The following is a 16,383-nucleotide window of genomic DNA, read 5'->3' as shown; positions in this document are numbered from 1 at the left end:
TTGTGTTTTGTCTGGTTAAGGCAGGGCAAATGGTCTTATGGAGTCAAAGTGAAACCTCATTCTGTTTTTATTCTGGCTGTCATTAAATGCCTGGCTGGGTGAGAAAAACCTAGCTTTTCATAACAAAAGCATCTGTCTGTCATCTCTTGTGTTATTCCTTAATTTCCTCTGCTTGGAACCAGCCCAGCCCAGCCTTCGTCACCAGCCAGGTGTGGTGTTGTCAAACCACATCCAGCATTGAACGTCTGGTGTAAGGTGGGAGCATAAGTTGGTTTTTCCTGCTGAAATGTACAGTGACCGTGGACCACCAGTTCCCTGTGCCACATAAACACACGTATAAACCTTGTTTGGGGCCAGCTTTCCTGATAGGAAAAAAAAAATGAAGATCATCCAGACAAACAACCAGCAGAGTAGTTTGTGTCTTTGCTCTCAGACCATGCTCTCTAGTCTCATTCTGACTTTCCAGCCTGCTAAGGAGGAAGCCATGTGATGGCAAAACCCAAAATCTCTTCATCTTAGTCCCTTGTCCTAAGCTTTGACTCAAATAGAATGGCACTTGTCTTTTAAAAGGCAGCCATGCTCGTCAGGTAACACACTTTAAAAAACAAAACAAAACTGAAGTCCTGGAATCAAACTGCACAAACGGGGTGGGAAGGGGTAGTAAAAGAAAAGAGCCTCTTGTAAAAAGGATGTCCATGAAAACACCAACTGGACTAAGCCATAAAAAGCACGGCCCCTCTCTAAAGTGTATTAGTCACATGCACAGCAGGGGCTGGCCCCTGTCCAGCTGCTGGATGCTCCCACAACAGGGTCCAAGTGCTGAGACGACAGTTTTTATCAGCAGGTTCCGTATCACAGGAAAGCCATCCTTGGCAAAGCCCAGAAGTCTGTCAGCGCAGACTGCTGCTGCTGCTGGCTTGAGAGCTGCCCATACCTGGGTGGTCTGGACTATGTCGGTTCTAGAGAAAACAAAATAAGGATGTTCAGAAACTAAAGATGGACCTAGCTGGATGTGGCGGTGCAGCCTTTAATCCCAGCACTCTGGAGGCAGAAGCAAGTGGATCTCTGAGGAGGAAACCAGCCTGGTTTACACAGTGAAACCTTGTCACAAAACAACAAAAAATCTATTAAATAAATAATACAGGATGAGCCTGCTAGCATAAATTTGTAATCTCAGTTATCTGAGAGGAGGGCAGAAGGACTACAAATTCCAAGGCCTGCCTAGACAACCCAGTGAAACTCAGCTGGAGAGATGGGATGGCTCAGTGGTTAGAGCACTGACTGCTCTTCCAGAGGTCCTGAGTTCAGATCCCAGCAACCACACGGTGGCTCACAACCATCTGATGCCCTCTTCTGGTGTGTCTGAAGACAGCTACAGTGAACTCTTGTATAATATTGGATATGGCTCAATGCTAAAGCATGCTTACCATGAGTTAGGCCCTAGTTAATCTCTACTACTTTAAAGAGAAAAAGAACTAGACTTGATCAGTATTGTTAAAAAACAAAGTTTGCCCTGGGTTTTCAATTTTGGGTCCAACTTGAAGCAAAGACTTGTATTTAAAAATGGTGAAATAGGGGCTAGAGAGATGGCTCAGTGGTTAATGAACATGTTCTGTCTTGTAGAAAACCAGCTTCCAGCACCATCATAGGCTATGTCCAGTTCCAGGGCTTAAGCCCATTTCTGGCTACTGGCTACTGCACTTACATAGGGAAGCACATGTATTCATAAATTAAAAAAAAAAAGGTGACACAGGGAAAAGTCAATGGGTCCCATCCACATCTGCTCCCTACCTTCTTCTTTTTCTTTTCTTTCTTCTTCCTTTTCCGTTCAGGATCTTCTTCTTTTTTCTTTTTCTTCTTCTTGTGATCTGAATCAGATGGTGTTTCTGTAGGAAACATTAAGAGCCTGTTGAGCTTAAGATGTACTGCTATGAACTCTTAAGGCTACAGGAAATCTAACTAGCAATCCGAACTGTTTTCTCCAAGTGTACAGAACGGTTGGAGAGCTGCTGCTACAGCACCTGTGCTAAGTCACCACCTGCCCAAGAAGTGTCACATGAATTTCTTCTTGGGGAAAACCTGGGAGTGCAGAGTCGGGGAGCGGCGCCTCACCTGGGGGGACAGGGTCCTGGGCGCGGCTCTGTCTGTGCTTATGCTTGTTCTTCTTCTTGGGAGGCTGAATGTGCATCAGACGACACTGCTCCGGCAACTGGGGACAAGGAAGGGCCACTGAGCAAACAGAAAGTCCCCTCTCCCATCATCTGCTCAACTTGGATAGAAACATTCCTCCATGCTTTTCAGGCCATTGCTTTCTTACTCCCCAAAAAGAGACTCACCGGGCCAGTGTGGAGCCGGAAACCAGACAGCATGGTCCCTGTGATCGGATTAAAAGAGCCACCAAGAATAGGAGGCTTCTCAATGAGGGAGCGGAGGCTGCTGTTGTCATGGGAGCCAGGGAGATCAATCATCCCTGGCAGGTCAGGCAGGAAGTTACTTAGCTTCTCCTTCACTTTCTTCCCACAGAACTTATTATAGGCCTGTTCCAGGTTGTAGTGTGTGATTAAATTGGTGCTGCCTGTCAGCTCTGTGCTGCCTAGAAAACAGTAATAATGATTATACCAAAAGCAGATAACGTGTAACTCAGAAGGAAATTGAAAGAAAAAAGAATCCTTAGATTTACTTTATATTTATGCTGAATTTGTCTGCATGTTATGTATGTATGTGTGCCACGTGTCTGCTAAGGATGGCTGTGAGCTAGCCTAGGAACTGAATCTTTTGCAAGGGTAGCCCATATCCTGTTGAGCCATTTCGCCAGGCCCAGGAAGAACTATACTTTAATGTAAATGAGGACTCTATTAAAAGAGAATTGTTGTCATAGTCACCGTCCTATTGCTATGAAGAGACATGGCTACAGCGACTCATAATTACTAGAAGGCTTGCTGAGTTAGAGAGAGAGGCTCAGTTCGTTCTCATGCTGCGCAGCACAGCACGGTGAGAGAAGGAGCTGAAAGCCACCCCAGCCCAGAAAGAGCCTAGGAAACCCCAGAGCCCCAGGACCACCCCTAATCCTCTTAATCTTTTTAAGAAATCCCACTCCCTGGTGACTAACATGTAACTATTTGAACCTCTACGAACTTATTTAAGCCACCATAATTATAAACTTTTAGAAAATAAAATAAGAAACCAAACAAAGCCAGGCATGGTGGCACATGCCTTTAATCCCAGCATTCACTTGGGAGGCAAAGGCAGGTGGATCTCTGTGAGTTCAAAGCCAGCCTAGTCTACAAAGCTAGTTCTAGGACAGCTAAGGCTGTTACACAGAGAACCTTTCTCCAAAAAAAAAAAAAAATCATACAATTGAACACACACACACACACATGAGCACACATAAAACCAAACAGGGAAACAAAAAAGCAAATTTTATAGGTTGAACATCCATAGTTCAAAAACCTGAAATGTGAATTCCAGTACTCAAAGTTTCATATTTTGGAGCATTCCAGACTTTGTATTTCAAAATCTATGCGAATATTTTGAAATCTGAAAAACTGGAAACATTTTAGCTTATTAGATTATAGACACTAAACCTCTAATCACGCATGGCTAGGTACCTTGACGCACACCAAGTGTAATGCTAGGACTTAAAAGGCAGAGGCAGCTGCACTCAAGCCTAGTTTGGATAACCTAATGAGACCCTGTCTCAAACACCCCACCGCAGTAAATAAGCAAACACAAAATACTACACCATGGGCTAGAGGGATGGAAAGGTGATGGAGCAAGGCAGGGCAGAGATAGAAACGGAAAGGAAGAAAACTAACTGTTTCTCCTCAGAAAATGTCTCAGACATCTCTGTATGATCAGTATAACAGAACCTTATAGTTCAGTTACAGATACAATTTTTTTCAAAATAGAAATATGCTAATAATATGGACAAAATAAAAGAGAGTAGAAATATCTAACATACAGCCTCAATGATAATTATGACAGCATACAGATAAAGTGGCCTGTTTATGATATTCAAGAAAGTTCAGGTTCTGAACTGTGAAGGCAGAGATGGTGTCTTATTCATGTGACTGGTTAGTGCCCAGGTTATATACTAAAATGTTTCTGACATAAACAAGCAGTTTTCTTCTGGTCTAGGTCTTACTCCAAGTTTCCTTCTGTTCACTGTGTAAGTAACTCAGACGAATTCTGTGCAGGGTTGAATTCTTAGTACTACCATGCCTCCCTTAACTCGGGGCACACCTCCTATTTATCTCATTCATCCTGTTTCTGCCAAAGCTCCTCCTTCCAACTGGTTATGTTTAGGGCTCAGTTAAGAAGGCACTTGTTGCGTTTCATAATTTTTTTTCTTCAAGATGAGTTTCTCTATTTAACAGCCCTGGCTGTCCTGGAATTTGCTTTGTAGACCAGGCCGGTCTCAAACACAAAGAGATCTGCCGACCTCTGCCACCCAAGAGCTGGGACTAAAAGGATGTGAGACACCACAGCCAGTGCTTTTCCTAACTTCTGAAAAAGGAGTTCAAGCATATCAAAGTAGCATGTCCTAGTAATGCCAGCATTCAGGTGGTAGAGGCAGGAAACAAGCTCATGTTCATCCTTGACTGCATGAGTTTGAGGCCATCCTGGGTGACATGCCTCAAAATAAAAAAAAAAAAAAAATTAAGTAAGTAAATATGAGGAGGCTGGTCAGATAGCTCAGCAGGTGACCCAGGTTCAATTCCCAACACCCACAGGGCAGCTAGCAGGCATGTGTATATAAATCCTGTTAGGGGGAGTCTGATGTCTCTGACCTCCCTGGGTACCAGGCACACATACACAGTGCACATAAAAATATGCAAGAAAACATCCATGAACATACACACTAAAAAATAAACAGGGATTTAACTTCTATTTGAACTGTTGATTTTCTGAATGATTTATAACCCTCTTTAAGAAGCTGTGATTCTAAAAAACAGATTTTGAATAACCAATTCTTTCCATGTCAATTCTATGTAGACTCATTTTCCCATTTCTTGAAATTTGTTCACATCATTATGGCCTATATTCCAATTCTTGGAACTCACATTCTATAGTTTTAGAAAACAGTACTTCTTGTTTAAAACAAAAACCAGTGGCATAGTGCTTAGGTGCTGTGTAGCTCATGTAAGGTGCTGAGTGCGGTTCTAAGCATAGGCAAGGAGGGCAGATAGCCCTCTACTACATTCCCATGGTAGTTAAGTCTAATCATTTTTTAATGATTTATTTATTTTATTTATATGAGTATGCTGTAGCTGTCTTCAGACACACCAGGAGAACACAGAAGAGGTCATTGGATCCCATTACAGATGGTTGTGAGCCACCATGTGGTTGCTGGGAATTGAACTCAGGACCTCTGGAATAGTGGTGAGTGCTCCTAACCCCTGAGCCATCTCTCCAGCCCAAGTCTAATAATTTTTAAAAACTGATTTATTTTTTAAAAAAATTTTGATACAGTCTCTAAAGTATTAGATGACTTGGAACTCACTATGTAGACCAAGTTAGCCTTGAACTCAGAGATCAACCTGCTTCTGGCTCTCGATTCAGCCTGGAAGATTTATTTTCTTATCTGTGTGCATATGTGTGCGTGTTGTGTGGATGTATGCCACATATTCTTTGAGTGTGGCCTGTAGAGGCCGGCAGAGGGTGCTGGGATCCCTGGAGCTGGAGTTACATACTGATAATTGTGAGGGTCTCATGTGGGTTATGGGAATCAAGCTTGGTCCTTTGGGTATTATCAAATTTCCTTAACTTTATAACCTTAGAGCCCCCCGGTTCCCAGGGCACTTTTAAAGGCAAGGTCTCATGTTGCCAGTGATGGCCTTAGACTCCTGATCTTCCTGCCTACAACTCCCAAGGGCTGGGATTATAGACGAATACCAAGCCTGGTTTGTCAAGTATGGAGACTGAGTAGAGTCAGGTTTTTATGCACGCTGAGCATGTACTTTTCCAACTAAACTACATCCCTGGCCTTCCTAATTATATTTTATAACAAATTAACCTTGGAGTCTAATCAACCACTAACCTTCCACACAAAGTGTCTAATGTATCACAGTGGATCTACTTATCTTCTGGGTAGAAAACAACAGCAACAAAACTGTAACACTATTTCCTTTGAGAAAATAACTTTCTAATTGTTTTTGTTCACCTATATAAATTCTTCAGGGTTCAGTTCAAATGACATCTTATTCTTGCTGTCCTTTTAACCAACACATTTTGAAAAACATCAAGTAGTTTTAAACATTGCTTCTTGTGTGAAGCTCAACTATGAAGATGTAAGACTGACAAAAACACAAACACCATCCTTAAATAATGTATTATGGATCTCAAAACATAAGCCACCTAAAGATCAGGCCAAATTTCCACTTCTCATAATCCCACCAGACCCAGCATTTGCCTCAGAGATTCAGTATTTATCAACTGATTTATAAATAAATGGTACAATTAGAACAAGTGGTTGCAAAAGATAAAGAAGCTGGGCATGGTGGCACATACCTGCAGGCAGAGGCAAGTGGATCTCTGTGAGTTCAAGGCCAGCCTAGTCTATAATGAATCAGAGACAAGCCAGGGCTAAATAGTGACACCAAAACAACTAAAACAAGGAAAAGAGAACTGTTGGGAGACACCTCTCACTAAAGCACTGCCGTTTCTTTATGCTTTGTTTCTCAATCATTACACACCTACCTATGGAAAAGGCTACACCAAGTATCACACATTGTTACACACTGCACTGATGTGAACTTCAAACTATGCTGCTAACAGACAAATGGGATAATGGAACTTTTTCTTCTTTGCAGCAGGATCTCATGTCCCCTAAGCTGGGCTTGAACTCCAGACCCTCTGCCTTCACCTCCTGAGTGCTGGTGTGTGGTACCACAAGTTCCCCAAGACTTAATATGTCCAGAACACCTCTTGATTTTTAGCTCTTCAAATGTTTTCTTTCCATAACTTCTGTAGGCTTCACCTTTAGCACATATCCAGTATTCATTTGCTTCTCTACTGCTAAGACCTGGTCCAAACCATTCTCTCTTTTCTGAATACTGCTTTCGGATTATCCCATTTTCATTTCTCATGTTTCTGTTGAATAACTTTTTAAAAATCACCAAATTAGCTCATTTCGCACCCATGTTGAAATTTCAATTTGAACTTTAAGCAATCTATATTGACTTATAAAGCCCTCTACCTATCTCCCATCACTACTGGATTTGTTCCCTTTCTTCCAATGTGTCTTCTGCCCCTCAGATATTCGAAGTCCCCCTCGCCCCCCAAAAAACAGGTCTCCTGATGTAGTTTCTTGTATCTACGAGCTCCTCTCCGTCCATGCACGGCTGGCTTTGTTTATTCCTGAATGCTACCTACTCAGAGCCGATTCTGTGAACGGGACGCCTCATGCATGGCAGGCAAGAGTTCTACCACTGAGCCACGCCCCCCATTTCCCCTACTAACTTTATGAATGTAAGAATTGATTCAATTCTAATTCTTTAAACGTGTTAATATATCTGAGTCCCTGACAAGGAAGGCAACTTGCTGCAAACCAACAAGTTTGTGACAGACTTTAAACTAAAATCTTAGCCTCTCCAGAGATGTTAAATCAGGTCTCCCAAGTTCCAAACGAGGCCTCACGTTTCTATAATCACAAACGGCGGCCAGAGAACCCGAACCACAGAACTTCTCGCTAGAAGTAGTCCTAGATATTCACAACCAAGCCAAACCCCAAAATCAAGTTCTCCTGCGGTTGTGAGTCGCCAAAGAGTTTCTGACACTGCTGCCCACTGGCCACGCGTAGCTCTGTTATCTCACACTTAGCGAGGCTGACTGCTAGCCACAGAGTCACCTAAACTGTCACCTATTACCTGATTGGCTACTTCTGGCCCACTACTCACCTGGCAATTCCCGCATAAGGTAGAAGGGGCCGCTTCCAGCCGTCGACTTTTCGGCTCCCGCGGGAGCCGAGGTCGCGGTCGAGGACGGGGCTGTGCCTGGACCACCTCCCGGAGGAGGAGGGGGTGGCGGGGGAGGCTTTCCAGGCCCGAAGCCTAGGGCGCTTGGTGGCGGTGGGGGTTCAGTTTGAGCTCCAAACAGGGCCGTGAAGTTCTCCATAGCACTCTCGGCCCCTGGTTACCCGGGATCTGGCGTTAATTACTTTGATTGGACAGTACTTTCTCAGGGTACCACCCTCTTCGTCTAAGAACTTCTCATCATTGGGTACGTCAAGCCCCGCCCACCATTTTCCGTCAACTTACTTCCGTCGCCCTGCGAAAGACTGTTCAGGTAATGGTTCGCATTCTAATAGCCAATAAAATGACTCAGGTAGAAAAGCGACAACTATATGGACCAATAGACAGCCTAACTCATTTTCTGATTCATTAGAGCACCCAATAAGAGATCTACATCCGGGTCTGGAGGCGTTGCATCTGATATTTGGCCCAATAGAAGCCTTGCTGGTGGGGGCCGGAGGACGACGATTTGGGGAGCGGGAGTGAGCCTGCAAGAGTAGGCAGGGAAGATGGCTGTTCTCGCGCCTCTGATTGCTTTGGTGTATTCGGTGCCGCGGCTTTCTCGATGGCTGGCCCGACCTTATTGCCTTCTTTCTGCACTGCTTTCCATTGCTTTCCTCCTTGTGAGGAAGCTGCCGCCGATTTGCAACGGTCTCCCCACGCAGCGAGAAGATGGCAACCCGTGTGACTTTGACTGGGTGAGCGCCCCCTGCCTTATTAGCTGGCGACCTTGACCATCCCCGTCCTGCAGGTGCATATGAAAATATGCGGGCAGGTTTCAGGGTGTAGCCACCTTACGGAATTTGAGTGGAGAACCTAGGCCGTTACCTAGTATTAACCTCCGTGTTTAAGATGGAGAAACAGATTCCAGGGTTTCCATCAGAGATGAGCAGTATTCTACAATGATTCCAAGTTCCCTGGGGCGCCAGTGAAGAAGACAAAGCCAGTAGTATAAATACCATTTTTTGTTTGTTTGTTTGATTTTTAACGAAGTGATTTCAGTGTAGCTAGGCGATTTTCCAAGGTAACTGTCCAACCTTAATCAGTTCTCTGATAGACCGGCAGACATAGGTCGCTGACTCAACAAAATAAATGACTTTGGTGAAAAATGGACTACTCTGGGCATAGTAACTGCGCACTCTATTCCCTGAGGTGGGATAAAGAAACAAGGAAGATTACAGATATAGGAGGTGGGGGGAAGCCCCTCAGCCATCTAAGAAGCAATATTTAAGAACAATTAACATTTGCCATGAAGGTTGTGGACATAGAGCTAATATTGTTTTTCCTATACAGATATTTATGATAAAATAGCAATGACCAGGACTAAAGGTATTAATATAACCTTGGGTAGGCCTCACATGTTCTGGGACTCTCAAACAAGATCATTAACTTTGTTTACATTAAAGATAAAATACTGTTGCCAGGCTTTGGCTTGTACCTTTTAGTCCCCACACAGAGGCAGGTGGACTTCTGTAAGATTGATGTAAGCCTGGTTTATATAGGACTTTCTATGTCCATCAGAACTACATAGACCCTAGTTCAAAACAAAAGAGTACACCAGATACCCTACTTCTCTATTCCTGTACTCTAGAGTCTTAACCTTATAAATTGCAACTCTGCCAGGTGACTCTTAAGAATTGCCCTATGATTTCATTAGATAACAGCTTCAAATCCCACCAGTACAGTATAGGTGACTATGGTAAAGAAAATGAAGTGCCTGTGTTTTTTGAGTCTTTCTGAACTCCTCTTTCTCTCTTAACCCACATACTTAAGACTATATTAAAATAGCTTAGGAATGGAAAGATGGCTTAGTGGTTAAGAACACATGACAGGCAGCGATGGTGTGTGCGTTCAATCCCAGCACTTGGGAGGCAGAGGCAGGCAGATCTCTGAGTTGGAGGCCAGCCTGGTCTACAGAGCAAGTTCTGACAGCCTGGGCTACATAAAGGAACCCTGTCTTGGGGGGAGTAGTAGGGGGAATAACACAGACTCATTTCTGATAGATTTGATTCCTGGTGCCTACATCAGGAGGCTTGGGGCTGCCTGTAACTCCAGATTTGAGGTCTTTTTCAGGCTTGTGTATTCACTTGCACATACCTGCACACATGTGTATGATAATTATAGATATTGAATTTAGAAGTCCTCAACTCTGGGGACTGGAGGGATGAGATGGCTCAGCGGTTAAGAGCACTGACTGTTCTTTGAGAGGACTTGAGTGAGGTTCACAGCACCCACATGGTGGCTCACAACCATCCGTCATTCCAGTTCCAGTATCCAGCAAATGACTTCTGGTCTCTGTGATTACTAAACACAGTACATTTATGTACATCCAAGTAAACCCCTAATACACATTTAATGTATTACACATAAAAATATTTTTTAAAATAAATCACACAATTCTTTATACTAGCTAGCTGTGAAATTCTCCTTTAATGAAACTATGAATCCCAGTTTGGCCTGAGTGGCCTCCTGAAAGATTGGGGGAAGTCCTCAGGCTGTGCCAGCAAGAGTGGAACTCTATCTGTAGTCCTCGCTGGCCTGGAACTCGTTATGTAGACCAAGCTAGGTTTGAGCTTTTGGTGTTTCTCCTGCCTCTATTCTTCAGAATGCTTGGTTCACATGTGTGCACCACTCCGTGTGGACTCACACTGTGTGTATCCTGAAGATAGAAAATAGCATAAAAATTTGAGACTCACTGAAAAGAAATTGTACTAATAATATAACAACAGCGACTGTAAAAAGCACAGCATAGCGATATACACTGTCATTTCAGCATTTGGGAGGCGGAGGCAAGAGGGTCATAAGTTGAGTGCCAACCAGCTTGATCCACGGAAAAGTCTCCAAAACAAACAAAAGACAAAACATTGTAGCCTAAGGTATCACAAGATCCTTTCTGAACCAAATGACTCTAAAGAAGCCCAGCACTGGAGAGGTTGAGGTGGGAGGAGCATTGTCTCCTGCAAGTCATCCTCTAATTTCCACTTGTATGCTGTGCACATGAATGAAAGTGCACACACACAATAACTGGTTACAGAACACCAGTGGGGCACGTTGATGTACCCAGTAATCCTGGTACTTTAGAGGCTGAGGCAGGAAAATTCCCCAGGAGACCAAGTCTCAAGGAGAGGAGGCGGGACAGAGGAAAGAAAAAAGAAGAGAAAACCCAGAGGCCATGGGTTTGCTGAAAGATTCCAGCCATCTGCCAAGGGTAGACCCTACGCCTCAGTCTTTTGCCTTGTTGGTGCCGCTGCCCCTACGCTGGCTCCAGTTATACCTTTATTACCAGCTCAAGCTGGATCTCCATTTCATTTCATATGCTGTCCCCTGTCCCATCGGCCTCAGCCATCACTTTGTTGTCTTGTCCTCCAGAGAGAAGTGGAGATCCTAATGTTCCTCAGTGCCATTGTGATGATGAAGAACCGCCGGTCCAGTAAGTCTCCTGTGACGGCTGGGGGCTGGGGCTCTGCCTACTGAGGCTCCTTCTCCTGCTAGTAAACAAGTTCCACATGTCATGCAGGAGCTACTTTCACCTTGGACTTCTGTATCCTCCCCTCCTGTTCCCATTTCTAAGTACCTCAGGAAGAGGGCCAGTGAGTGGGGAATTAACCTGGCCTGACTGTGGCGTCTCTTTTCCAGTCACCGTGGAGCAGCATGTCGGCAACATCTTCATGTTCAGTAAAGTGGCCAACGCAATTCTTTTCTTCCGACTGGATATTCGAATGGGCCTGTTGTACCTCACACTCTGCATAGGTGAGAAAATGGCTTTTATTATGCTCAGGTCCTATACTGTAATGATGATTAGAAATAGTAGAGTTCTTTGATAAAGGCTTGAGTTTTGAGGACCAGATTCGGATCCTTATCTTGCACCTAATGAGCTACATGTGTGGCTAAGGTGGTGTTTACCTAGACAGGATTTTAAGAGGAGTGTGTGCCCGTGTGTATTCTTTCAGGAATTCTGAAATTCCTGAGTTTGCAAGTAAATCAGTAAAAGGCCTTGTACGTTTTTATCTCTTGACATTTTTTTTTTCTCTGTTCAGTGTTCCTGATGACCTGCAAGCCCCCCCTGTACATGGGTCCTGAGTATATCAAGTACTTCAATGATAAAACCATTGATGTGAGTATTCTGCTTCCTGTTTCGTGGTTCCTGCTTTGTGGTTTTGTGTTCTTTATTCATAAATTTATTTCTTTATTCTGCCTCCAGGTAGAAGTAAATAGCTGGGGTTGGTGATGGGTAATTGTTACGCTCATACTTGGGAGGCTGGGGTAGGATTGCTGCACAGGGGTAATCTGCCCGTATTCACACACTAAATTCTGCACCTCGAGATCTGATTGCTCCAAGACGAGTGGATCCTCAAGCATACCAGCCCTTGTTGTATAAACCTTGCTCCTCAATTACTGGTGACAGCCAGTACGTGGGGGATAGAGAGAGATGGAGTGTGAGTTACCAGACTGGGGGTCATAGGGAACACAGGAGAAAGAACACAGAAGAGGCAAAGAGGGAGAAGATACAAAGTCTCTGTGAGCCATGAGAGGGACCTGCCCCCCAGACTGCTGAAGCAGAAGTGACTCAGAGTTAACAGACAGCAAGTATTTGGGGAGTGTAGTTGGGTAGTAGTCAAACCAACATTAGAGACTGGTCATCCCCCAGTAACTGTGCAGAGCCTAATAAATAATACCATATTATTTATGTCTCATTTATTTGAAGCTAGATGGGGATAAGTTTAATTGTATTATTCTACATTGCTGCCAGGTTTTGTTCTGTTTGTTTGTTTTGGTTTTTCGCGATAGGGTTTCTTTGGGTAGTCTTGGCTATTCTGGAACTTTCTCCATAGACCAGGCTGGCCTCAGATCAGAGATCCTCCTGCCTCTGCCTCCCAAATGCTGGGATTAAAGGCCTGCTTAGTTGTTGCAAGTTTGAGGACGTGTAGGCTATAATGAGTTCTAGAGTAGAGCAGGTCCAGCTCCTTAGGAAAGTTCTCTCTCAGGAAAGACTGGTAGGCTGACGAGACGGGCTTCAGGTGAAGATGTTTGCTGTGTAAACCCTGACACCTCCGCTTTGTCGGAACCCATGTAAAAGAGACTTGAGAATCCACTGCAGAGAGCTGTCCTCTGGCCTCCATATATGCACCGTGACGTGCATGTGCACAGACACAGTAATAACAATACTAATTAAATAAACTAAAAACAAAGTCCTGGCTGCCAAGCCTCAATCTTCAGGTAAAAGGAGAAAACTGACTGTAAGGGGCAGAGGCACACATGCCTACACCCACACAAGAAGTGCAATATTAAAATTTTTTTAGGTTATTAAAAAAATGATTGGTGGCCGTTACAGCTGGGAAATACCATCTGGGACATTACAGCTGGGAAGGTCCATCTCTTGGTTTATAATATTTTATAAATGCTTGTTTTAATCTGCTCCACCCCTCAAAAAATGATTTTCACTGTGGTAGAATGCCTGCCTCCCGTGTATGAGGCACTGGATTCAAGCCCTGGCACCAACAGGCAAACGCGGAAGTGTTGTCAGGGTACTTGTCCATTGTGGGAAAGGGAAGCCCAGGATCGTCACGGGCCTGACCCTTCTCAGGTGCCCAGGAGGTTTAGCCTATTCTCTCTTCCCTGTGTGTGGTAGGAAGAGCTGGAGCGAGACAAGAGGGCCACTTGGATTGTGGAGTTCTTTGCCAACTGGTCTAATGACTGCCAGTCCTTTGCCCCCATCTACGCTGACTTGTCCCTCAAGTGAGTATGCACAGCGAAGCGCATCACACAAGTGCTGGGGCTTCCTTCCTTTGTCCTTAAACCTGCATGTCCGAAGTTGTTCCCTTTCTTACCTAGGTACCTGTACTTTCACTTCCCTTGATCCACCCATTATTTTTCAGTGCATTAAATGATATATTTTTTTGCAGGTACAACTGTTCAGGGCTAAGTTTTGGGAAGGTCGATGTTGGACGTTACACTGACGTGGGCACACGGTATGTAGATGCCTGGGCTGAAGACCTAGGGAGAAACCCTTGCGGTGACGTAAGTAGCACTGTACACAGTCCTCATCTGACCCTAGGTACAAAGTGAGTACATCACCCCTCACCAAGCAACTTCCTACCCTGATCCTCTTCCAAGGTGGCAAGGAAGTAATTCGTCGGCCACTGATTGACAAGAAAGGACGAGCTGTCTCTTGGACCTTTTCTGAGGTATGGGGAAAACATGGGCAGTGATTTGCAGAAAGATATACAGCAGTGAATGGGCTTTATACTTAGTCTGGGTTTAATCCTGAATTCTGACACTTACCACTGTTTTTGAAGGTGTAAGTTAGTTACAGGACATCACCTATTAAGTAAGCAGATTTATGTCATGTGCTGCTAGTACTGGGGACATGGTTAAAGACTTGGTCTGTGAGGTGCCTGTATCCTGTGGGCAGTTCTTTCAGTAAGTCGGAGGTAGTACACTGCCTGGCTCATAGGACTGCTTTACAGTTGCATGTAGATACAATTCTTAGCACAGTAACTGGCCTCTAGTGGACACTTACATATCAGAAAAAAAGGTGGGTTAGGGCAGATCTCTGCCCTCTGATTCCTCTGGTTTATAGTCTGCTTAGTTAAATACTTCTACTCTGAACTTTACCTTCCCACCTAGCAGCTGATGTGTTCATCTCTTTTGCATAGGAGAATGTGATTCGAGAATTCAACTTGAATGAGCTGTACCAACGAGCCAAGAAGCTCTCAAAGGGTGGAGACATGTCAGAAGAGAAGCCTGTGAGCCCTGCTCCCACTTCTGTGCCAGATGGGGAAAACAAGAAAGACAAATAGGACTCTGCAGTGTTTTTTGCTTCCTTTCCTGTCACTTCAGGAACCTTTGAGGCCCAGTTCCAGCTGTAACCACAATCCTTGCCTGAGGCCTTTTGATTTCTGTTTGGCTGTGCCTGGGTGGGGGCACTGTGTTTGCTTCTGAGTTTTAAAGAAGCATCTTGCGAACCATGAAGCATTCTAGTACGAAGGGCTGTTCTGCCCTGCCAACTCTTTCTTGAAGGGAGTGATTGATCTCATGGATAGAGGTAGAAATGGTTTCCCTCCAAGGTTGGGTCAATATGTAAACTGCTATTCAACACTTGGATATTACCAGTCTGTGGTTTAATTATTCCTCTTAGTGAGCCTGCAAAACATAGTCGAAATTAAACTCTAATGTTAGATGTTAGAGTATAAAGCACTTATAATTTTTCCTCAAGGACCCTTTATTCCTTTAGGCCTTTCTGGCTTGATCTGTCATTAAGAAATTTAAGTTTGGGGCTGGAGAAATGGCCCATTGATTAGAAACACTGGTGGCTGCTCTTCCAGAGGTCTTGAGTTCAAATCCCAGCAACCACATGATGGCTCACAACCATCTGTAATGAAATCTCGTGCCCTCTTCTGGCATGTAGGCAGAACACTATACATAATAAGTAAATCTAAGAAGTTGGAGAGATGGCTGTTCTTCCAGAGGATCCAGGTTTGATTCCCAGCAGCCACATGGAGGCTAAACCGTCTGTAACTCTATTCGCAGGGGCACCAACATCAGCCCTTGACCATGGCTGGCACTGTATGCATGTGGTGCACAGATACATAAAGGGGGTGTATGTGTTATCATTTAGTGTCTCTGATCCCAATGAAAAGCCTTCAACCAGGATGTTCATCATTAGAAATAGAATAGGATAACCACCCTGTTGTTGTTATCAGTTGTGGGAACTGAGAGGAAGGGCTATAGAAACCTGAGAGGTTCCTTTGTGTGGCTGGCCAGCTGTCTTCTCCTCCTCTCCCACAGCTTTCCCTAATAAAGGAATTGTTCTTTTGATGCCTTGGTGTTTCTCCTTTATTAGTGGGCAGCAGCAGGGGAACTGCTTTTAACGCCAAACACCTCTAGATCTCAATTAACTTTTTAAAAGTTATGGGTGAGGGTCTTTATCTGTTTGAGAGATGAACTCACCATCGCCCTGATTTCACCCATCTGTAGACTTAGAGACTATAGGCGCCAGCTACTGGATTGTAAGTGGCTGGGGTTCAAAATACACTTAACATCGAAGGACATGTCATTTGGTTTCACCACGTGGCCATGTGGATTAACAAATTCCGTGCGAATTAGCTAGTTTCTGTAGTAGTCTAAGTACAAACGCCGTGGAAATGCGGTGTAGACTTCACTTGGGATTGGTCTGAGGATCCCTGAGTAGGGGGTATAGGTACCGAAAGCCCCCAGCTGAAAGAGGCTTTCAAGACCCCCTCCATCTCCGCCCATTGTGTTTTTCTACTGGGTCCCGAGTACTGGTCCCCTCTGCTGTACAGGGTGGTTTGGTCCGGATTTCCGCGCCGACTCCCTTCGGATAGGCCGCGGTTGTGCTTGTCCCTCCTCC

The 16,383-nt window shown here is 44.4% G+C and overlaps 2 protein-coding genes across 3 annotated transcripts; one reads left to right on the top strand and one right to left on the bottom strand.

Moving 5' to 3' along the window:
- Positions 1 to 120: 120 nt before the first annotated feature.
- On the bottom strand, positions 121 to 8,151 carry MED19 (mediator complex subunit 19). Its single transcript, XM_080927800.1, has 5 exons — positions 7,899 to 8,151; positions 2,337 to 2,593; positions 2,113 to 2,209; positions 1,792 to 1,886; positions 121 to 959 (listed from the first exon to the last, which is right to left on the bottom strand). Exons 1-5 carry the CDS (start codon positions 8,113 to 8,115, stop codon positions 891 to 893), a joined length of 735 nt encoding a protein of 244 aa, XP_080783926.1. The 5' UTR covers positions 8,116 to 8,151; the 3' UTR covers positions 121 to 890.
- A 326-nt stretch (positions 8,152 to 8,477) lies between these two features.
- Positions 8,478 to 15,830, top strand: TMX2 (thioredoxin related transmembrane protein 2; the record flags this gene model as incomplete). 2 transcript variants are annotated; one of them, XM_080927194.1, is made up of 8 exons in its annotated part: positions 8,478 to 8,710; positions 11,382 to 11,442; positions 11,649 to 11,762; positions 12,050 to 12,126; positions 13,642 to 13,748; positions 13,916 to 13,981; positions 14,068 to 14,197; positions 14,669 to 15,830. In XM_080927194.1, exons 1-8 carry the CDS (start codon positions 8,522 to 8,524, stop codon positions 14,810 to 14,812), a joined length of 888 nt encoding a protein of 295 aa, XP_080783320.1. In that variant the 5' UTR covers positions 8,478 to 8,521. The 2 variants fall into 2 exon arrangements, with proteins under 2 accessions (XP_080783320.1, XP_080783321.1); XM_080927195.1 differs by lacking the exon at positions 14,669 to 15,830 and having other exon boundaries at positions 13,916 to 13,970; positions 14,068 to 14,160.
- Positions 15,831 to 16,383: the final 553 nt, after the last annotated feature.

The sequence above is a fragment of the Micromys minutus genome (assembly GCF_963924665.1).
Source record: "Micromys minutus genome assembly, chromosome: 13".
Lineage (NCBI taxonomy): Eukaryota > Metazoa > Chordata > Mammalia > Rodentia > Muridae > Micromys > Micromys minutus.
The sequence above is the reverse complement of the archived record's forward strand: the minus strand, read 5'-3'. Positions and strand labels throughout refer to the sequence as shown.